The 8,356-nt window shown below is 48.6% G+C and overlaps 1 protein-coding gene across 1 annotated transcript in view; it reads right to left on the reverse strand.

The window, feature by feature from the left end:
• Nucleotides 1-5,644, reverse strand: part of ABCC6 (ATP binding cassette subfamily C member 6) — a 51,184-nt gene extending 45,540 nt beyond the window's left edge. Inside the window, 5 exon segments of the mRNA XM_006759691.2 lie at nt 792-917; nt 2,281-2,409; nt 2,545-2,670; nt 4,303-4,485; nt 5,557-5,644. Coding sequence (XP_006759754.1) covers nt 792-917; nt 2,281-2,409; nt 2,545-2,670; nt 4,303-4,485; nt 5,557-5,592 — 600 coding nt within the window. The 5' untranslated portion in view covers nt 5,593-5,644.
• Between the last annotated feature and the right edge of the window lie 2,712 nt (nt 5,645-8,356).

The following is an 8,356-nucleotide window of genomic DNA, read 5'->3' on the forward strand; positions in this document are numbered from 1 at the left end:
CTTTTAAGTTTTTTTTTCTGCCATTATCATGGAAAAAATAATTGACTGTAGTTTAACTTGGTTATTTAAGCAGTTGAGCTTCGTTTTAGATGACCTCAGATCAACTGTCTCTTCCTCAGAGAATTCTCTCCTGAGTTCACGTTATCTGTTGTAAGCTCTCAGGGACCGTGAGGTTCTCCAGCAGAGCGCATTTGCCCGGTGTCATTTTCCCCACATTCGTATCATTATATGACTAATGTTTGGTTCTATTACTTGGCTGTTAGCTGCATGAAGATAGGCACATCTGCTTATTCAGTATAACCCGCAGTACCTAGCTGGGGCACAGAGCAAAGGCAGGCAAACTGCAGCCCTGGGGGCCAAACCCGGCCCACTACTTGTCTCTGCAAATAAAGTTTTACTGGGACACATTCGCTTTGTTGACCTATTGTCTGTGCTACAGCAGCAGAGTTGAGTAGTTGCCACAGAGACCATATGTCCCACAAAGCCTAAAACAGTCTCTGTCTTGCTCTGGACAGAAAATGTTGGCCAACCCATGGCATAGAGTAGACATGCCATACACGTTTTGCCGAATGATGGATCCCACAAAGCCTAAAACAGTCTCTGTCTTCCTCTGGACAGAAAAAGTTGGCCAACCCATGGCATAGAATAGACATGCCATACACGTTTTGCCGAATGATGGAATGAATAAAAAAAGAAAAGGCCTGTGCTCTAGTTTACCCGCTTTGGTTACATGGGGAGACGGAGACCAGAAGTAGAACAGGGACAAGGGAGGCACCGGATTGGCAACTTACAGACTGCTGGGGCTCTTTAGGGAAGAAGGGGGGTCGATCGGCCAGGCAGGACAGCAGAAACTGTGCCACCATCAGAGACAAGCACAGGTAGGTGGACAGGTGGCGGAAGGGGTCACTCTGGAAGCCCTGCAGGAGAGAAGGCAGAAGTCCCACTGAGTCCAGGCAGGCAGATTGATAAGCCAACTCTGCGAATCCCCCGTTTGATGCATTAGTGGGTGGCCTGTGGAATTTTCCCATTAGTGACAAAGGTTACTTTGTAAAAATCTGTCCTGAAGGACAGAAGGGTGGTTCTCTGTCCTCTCCTTTTAACCATCTGGCTCAACAGGTCTTGGGTGGGTGCCACCTGTGCAAGTGGTGGTCAAGTGGGGGTGACTTTGCCCCCAGGGGACATTTGACAACGTTGACAGACATTTGGGGTTACCAAGATGAGGGTTAGTGCTACAGGCATCCAGTGGGTGGAGACCAGGGACGCTACTCAACATCCTACAACGCACAGGACAGCTTCCCCACCCAAAAGAGAATTATGCCACAAGTGCTGAGAAACCCTGTCTAGGCTATATATTTTTCTCTGCAGATAAAATGATCCATCATGCCCCTAACATGGAAATGCTGCTGTCCAGTTTGGGAAACAGGAATATGAGCAGGTGTGCAAAATGAGCATGGAAATACAGATGCATGAGAGCATGGGTGAGGGTGGGAGCAGGTGAGCATGAGGGGAAACCTGCATGCATGAGGAACAGTGTGTGCAGGTGTGTGTCGGGGGAGGTCATGGAGAGGACATGACTGCAGGATGACCTACAAGCTGGACCTGGGCCATCAGAGGCTCCGTGCCCTCCCCTCTTCCAATGAGGCAGCCTTGAGAGAGCAAGATATCTGAATGGCTTACGTGACTGAACCCCGTTAAGGCTGCTGTATAAACTTTAAGATTCTGGTGGGTGGGTGTGGAGATCTCCTTGTCTTGTGGTGACCAAGTTCCCTTGCTTGTTAAACCACCACGTTCCAGTCTAAAGTGGCCCGCCTTTTGCCCTCTGTGTATAGGACCAGTTTGGAATTTCATGTGGGAGCTCCGAGCTTGCCAACCCACAGTGTGTCTGTGCCCGGGCGCGGTGGGAGGGCTGTGTGAATGTGTGTGTAGCGTGGGAACTTGAAGACACAGCCACAACTGGGTGGCAGCAGGTGTGAACACATATATGCAGGTGTGTGTGGGAGGTTTCGGAGCCTGTGGTTGTGTGACCCAGTGTGTCTGCTGTGCAAGTAAAGTGTGTGCTGTGAGTGTATACGACCATGAGAATTTGTGCCGACAAAGACATGGGATGATGGGTACTTCGATGGGAGGGAGTGGGTTTGTGAGTCACTAGAGCTTAAGCACCCGTGGTGTTTGCGTCTATGTAGAGAACAGGTTGTGTGTGGAAAGGGGAGGAGGAAGGATGGGACCCGAGGCCTAAAACTGTCACTGTGGTTTCCCCAGGTGGCCCAGGCCCCCACTTACCCCTTGTGAGGCCTGCTGGGCAGTGCTGATGGCTGGCAAGAGACAGCAGAGCAACCAGTACCCAAACAGCACCCCAGATGCCTGAACCCCCTTCTTCCTCTCCATGTGGATCAGGAACACTGCCAAGATCTGCACAGAAAGTCAGGAGACACCTCTTAAGGTGGGGTGGGGGGAGGAATGCAGGGGGAAGCCCCACTCTGCCCCCCACCCTTCACTGAGGCAAGGAAAGGCAGTCAGCCAGGAGCAAGCCTGGGATGTCCTTACCATCGTGGTGAGCCAAACGGTGGGGTAAATGAGGAATTCGGGGGCCTGGGGCACCCCCTGCTGGATTCTCCATAGAGTGACAGACACGCTGGAGGTATACAAGGTTATGAGGGTGAAACCAAGCACCTGGGGAGACAGGCTTAGATGAGGCTGGTGGGTGAAAAGAGAGGTGGTGGCAAACTGCACCGTGACCCCACGTCACTATGGCTCTGGATGACTGCACGTACCCATGTCATAATTTAACAGTGCCCGATGGAGGGGAAATTTGCGTCAGAAAAAGCAGCGAGGGGTGTTGCAAACCGATCTTGACCTGTCACTGTCATATAAGAATGAAACACAAGGGTTGGAGCCAACCCCGTGTTTTCCAAAATGCTGGTGGTGCTCCGGGCGTGCACAGGAGAGAGCTCAGGTACAAAGGAACAGAGTGGGATGAAATAGACTCACCGGTGAAAAAGTTACACTTCCTTCAAGTCTCTTTCCACCCCTACTGTTAAACCAAGGGGAAACACTCCGTTGGGACCCGTGTGTCTCCAGGCCCTCTCTTGGAGGCTTCAATCTCTCTTGAATAAGAGAGCAAGAAAGGGGGAGTGCCTACATGTGGGAGAGAAGGCCAGACCGAGGCACACCAGGGAAACTATTGAAAGTACCTCAGTTAGTCAAAGCAGGGGCCACGCTACCACCCGCAGGCAGCGTTTGGCACACGGCCTGTTTCTGTATTGCCTGTGAGCTAAGAATGGCTTTCGACATTTGCCAATCATTGAACAAAAGTAAGAAGAGTAAATATGTCATGCTGCCTGAAAGTTACATGAAATTCAAATTTCAGCGACTGTAAATATTTGTTGAAACACAGTCGTGCCCATTTGTTTACTGTGGTCTGTGGCTGCTTTCTTGCTGCAATGACAGAACTCAGTAGTTAGGACAGAGACCACATGACCCCCACAGCCTCAAATATGTACTACCTGGCCCTTTAAGGGAGAGTGTGTCAACCATAGAGAGGTGGTTGACAATGGGACAAAAATTAACTCGGTGGTATGGGAATGAATGCACGTTGAAGGGCATTCTTGTAGAAGCCTGGAGGAGAGTGGGATAGATAGTTGAGCACAAAGGCTCACCCTTACAATGCCAGTGTTTTTGTAACTCACTAAAATAGATATGCAACAATATTTTTTTATTGATTTTCAGAGAGGGAGAGAGAGAGAGAGAGAGATATGAGAGCAAAACATCCTGCATGCCACCCTACTTGGGCTCAAACCTACAACCTTTTGGTACACGGGACGATGCCCAACCAACTGAGCCACATCGGCCGGGGCGATACCTAACAATTTCAAGAACTGTTCTTTAGTACTGAGAGCTGGGAAACATAAAAATCAATGCATAACTGTTAAACATGTAAAAGGTTTATCCTGGTGTGATCCTAAAATTACCTTGTGTATGCCCTGCTTTGCGGAATGTCAGGTCATGGTGGCCAGAAACTGCCCAGGAACGCATGAGTGTGTGTGTGTGTGTGTGTGTGTGTGTGTGTGTGTGTGTGTTTTCATTATTACCAATCTGTTTGAGTGAACCTTGTTCCACTGAGTTTACCTCTGTATCCTGTGGAGTGCTGCTCTGTTTGGTTAAGTTCCCTTCTTGACCCCACCCCATGTGCTTCTTGATGGGAGGAGTGTCCCCTTTGGGGTCTCTGCCAGGTTCCAGCCTGCTCCTCCCCCCCCCCACCCCCCCAACATTGTCTGGTTCCAGGCTCCCAGAGGCAGTAGCTACCATTTTGGTCTTGAACAGGGAGGACATGCGGAGGTAGCCCTTGCCATGGCGGTGGATATAGAGGAGGTAGATGGGGCCAAGGGCCCAGAGGTACATGGGGGGCACCCAGGCCCCTGCCGTTTTCAGGAAGCAAAGACTCAGTAGGCGGTCAGCAGTGGGCTCAGGCTCCGTCTGGTTCCAGACCTGAGGGAACACCAGGGCGACTTTTATGATGGCACAGCACAGGGGTCCTAAATTCACCTGCTGAGGGGCCAGGCGACTTTGTGGACCCCTGACATTTATATGAAAACATGCCAAGCACTCTTTGGGATACCTTATAATTCTCAACTCCTTTAACCCTAGCAGCAACCCTATCAGGTCGATGCAATGATCACACTGATTTTGCACATGAGGAAGCGGAGGCCCAAAGAGGTTGAGTAACTTGGTTGATGTCACCGAGCTGGAAAGTGGTGGTGCTAGGATTTGAACCCACGTGGTGGGTCCAGGAGTCTAGGAGACCTGGGCTCCCTGAAAAGTGCTGGGTACGGACTGTCACTTAACCTTTATAACAACCCTAGGATGTAGGTGTCACTGCCCCCATTTCACAGACCTGGAAATTGAGGCACTGAGAGGGAACAGACTTCTTTGGACTCACACAAACAAGGAGCGACAGAGCTGACGCCTTGACCCCAAACTTTGTTCTCAGTTTGTGATCTTTATCCTGGCCCCTGGCCTTCTCTCACGCTAGAAGCAGTTTGAATATGAAGTTTACAGAACATGGCCTCTTCAGTTTCCTCTCTGCTGCCTTACCGGTCCCCATCTCCCTCCCTTCTGGTAATCTTGACTCCTCCGGGACTCACCACTCACCAGCTCTGTAAACTGCAACCTCCCTGTGCCTCAGTTTCCTTCCCTGCAAAAGGGGGTGATAGGAGAATCAATCTCTAAGATGCTGGGCACAAAGTAGGCCCTCATTTAAACACCAGCTGTTAGTTTTGCCTTACCTACCAGACCCCTGAAATCGTGACCTTTACTGCCATCCCATGAACTCCACTCCACATGGGGGTTCTGAAGCTTTATGCAAATAGGGGTCAAAGTTCCTGGAGTTCTGGAGGCCCCTTTAACCGTGCTCGGCTCTTCTGGGCATGGGCTTGGTTAAAGGGATCGCCCTCCCTGCTGTTCAACCAGCCTAGTAATTTGGGGGTATCTCCCCTCCCCACCTCCTGAGAGGTCTACCAAACCGGGAAAGGGGGCGTGGGGCGGTCAGGGGACACTCACTCCTGGTCCCACGCTGGGCTCTCCCTGCGCGGCCATCAGCACAGTCTTTCGGTCTGTCTGTCCGTGGGTCTGTAGGTCAGTCCCTGGCATCCCCCTCGCCAGGGCTCCTAGACCGGGAAGGGGCGGAGCCCGGCAGGCCTGGCCTGGATTCCAGCCCTGGATTGCGAAGCACCGAAGCACCGGGCAAGGTCCAGCCTCATGGTGGGGGGCGGGGTGGAGCAAGAAGGGATGAAACGAGACGCAGAGACGCCCCAACGGGCTCCTGGGGAGGGGATCCCCCAGCTCCTGAAAGTGCAGTGGCACCTCCAGGTAACCCTCCAGGCCCGCGCAAAAAGTGTCACCCCGAACTTCCTGAATACTGTGGAGCTGCAATTCCAGGAATTGATCCCAATGAAAGAACCTAACAGGTGTGCACATGCTAAGAGTCCAACAATTGGGGTGTGTTGGGGAGCCGTCTGATTCAGCTGCCGTTTTCTCATCTGTGGGGATGGACACTATCTGCTTCCAGGGTAGTGGGGAGATTCTAAGAGGATGACTAGTAAAGAGTTCAGCACTGTGCCAGGCACACATAGATGCTCAGCAAGTTAGCAGCTATTAGCATTAGTATTATTATTTCACTCATAGATTATTACGTAGTGGTTTAAAGAGCCGTTGCAGAAATATATTAATTTGGAAAGATGGTTGCAAAATGCTAAGTGAAAAAGAGATCATAGTCTAAGATAGGCTCTGATCATGAAACTAAAAAGTATATGCTGAAGTTGGAGAAAGTGGGAAAGTCATGTCATTTACCTTCTTCTGCGTCTTAAAGTAAGGCGTGTCCTCAGCCACGAGTTCTTTTTGGAAATGGTTCTACGTGGCCTATATGCACAAATAAAGAGATGGAAGTGCACTAAGGCAGCATTATGGGAATCCCACTTTTCTTTTTTTTTCCCTTTCCTTTTCGATTTCCTTTCTTCCTGCAATGAGCACGCATTCTTTTCAGGATAGGACGGAAATGCTCAACTTTTTCAGACAGATAAGCACAGATGCTCCGTTTGGGTGCAGGATGAAAATCCTCTGCTCTCTCCACGCTGCCTTGTTGCTTCTCAGGCTCTTGACCTCATCTTCTCTCCTGCTTCCTGCAGGACCTCAACCACATGGGTTCCCCTGGCCTTCTCTCCCCACCCCCAACCCCCTTTCTTTTTTTGTTTTGCCTTCAGCCATCCTCCTGTCTGGGTCTTCTGGGAGAGGAGGGACACAAAGAACCCAAGGATCTGTCTTGGAGCTGAGTGTGGTAGGTCTGCGGTTTACACTTACACTATGTCTGTTTATGTGCGGTGGTTTTGGTGGAGGCTGTTGGAAATTTGGGGGAGGCTTGAGCTCCCTCTGCCTGCAACCTCCTCTCTAATTGGCATTGCCACAGCCCTAGTCTTCTATTTCTGTGTGTACATTTGAAGATGGATTTGAGGGGAATGGTGGGCATTCGAGGGGGAATGGTCAGGAAGGCAGGATGAATAGAGAGAATATCTATGAGCCAGGGACAGAACTTGGGCACCTCCAAACCTACTTTCCAGGACTCTGAACATTGCATGGCTGCCTGCAGAGAGCCCTAGACAAGTCCCTTTCCCTCTCTGAGCCTCAGTTTCTCATTCTATAAGACAACAAGGTTCCATAGGCCAGCATTTTCTAATTGGTGGTTTTTCAACCCCTGGTGATTTGCCAAGACAGACCAGGGATGCATGTCAGAAAGGGTAAAGGCATATATTTCAATTGTAGTTACATACAACAAACCTCAAGCAATAAAACAATTATTTAAATCTTTTCTCTCTGTAACCAAACAGTTGGGAGTCTCACTGTATTTCAAATGAGAATTCAGAATGAGAAACTGAAGTCAGATGCTCTCATTATTGAGATCCCCAGTGGATGTATTGTAGCCAGTCTGAGGGTTTTGACCTTTGGGTAGTTCAAAATCATTGTGATTTATAGTTTTTATGAATCTCAAAGTCTTAGCCACAATGGCAAATTCCAGTGGGAAATTTTCTTTTACCTTATGATTTAGAAACAAAATATAAAAAACTATCAAAATAAAGCACTTGATATTTTTAGGAGCAAAATGGAAGATTTCCAAAAGTGTCAGGTCAGGAAAAAACAATTTTTGTCTATTTCTATGTGGTGACCTGCAGTTAAATTCAATCTATGTTATAGTATCTATTCAATCTTGGGACAAAATACAATGTTCTGAATCTAAATTACTTTTCAGACAAATCATGTTTCATCTTACAGAGGTAATTCAAAGTAAAGTATACTGCTTATGGGGGAAAAAAACCCTCAAAATTTGTTTCTATGCATATGTTATTAGAGCTTGGATTATAAATATATAAATTATATATATATATATACATATATATATATATACACACACACACACACATTTTCAGTGTTATGTTGAACTTAAATGACCTATGTTTTGCTTTAAAAAAACTTATTGGTCATTTATCATGGAAAAATGCACCAACTTATACAAATTTCTAACTTGGTTTTATATATATATATATATATCTCACCTGCGAAATATTTGGGAAAATTGTTGAACACTACTTCAATTAATAGTCTCTGTCCTTTCCAGTTTCAGGGATACTGAATTCCAAAGTAGAATTCTTCAGAGTTTGTGCCTATACTCACACGCCTTGCAATTGCACCTGTCAGACGGTGTGCGGAGTCCTCCAGGCCTCCAGGGGGCACACATGACCTCTTTTTGGTGTTGAGCATGCGCGGGAGTCATCTTGCCTGGGGGCCTGGGCCCGGGGTCGGAGCGCGCACG

This window comes from Myotis davidii, unplaced genomic scaffold (genome assembly GCF_000327345.1).
Source record: "Myotis davidii unplaced genomic scaffold, ASM32734v1 scaffold1115, whole genome shotgun sequence".
In the NCBI taxonomy this organism is placed as follows: Eukaryota; Metazoa; Chordata; class Mammalia; order Chiroptera; family Vespertilionidae; genus Myotis; species Myotis davidii.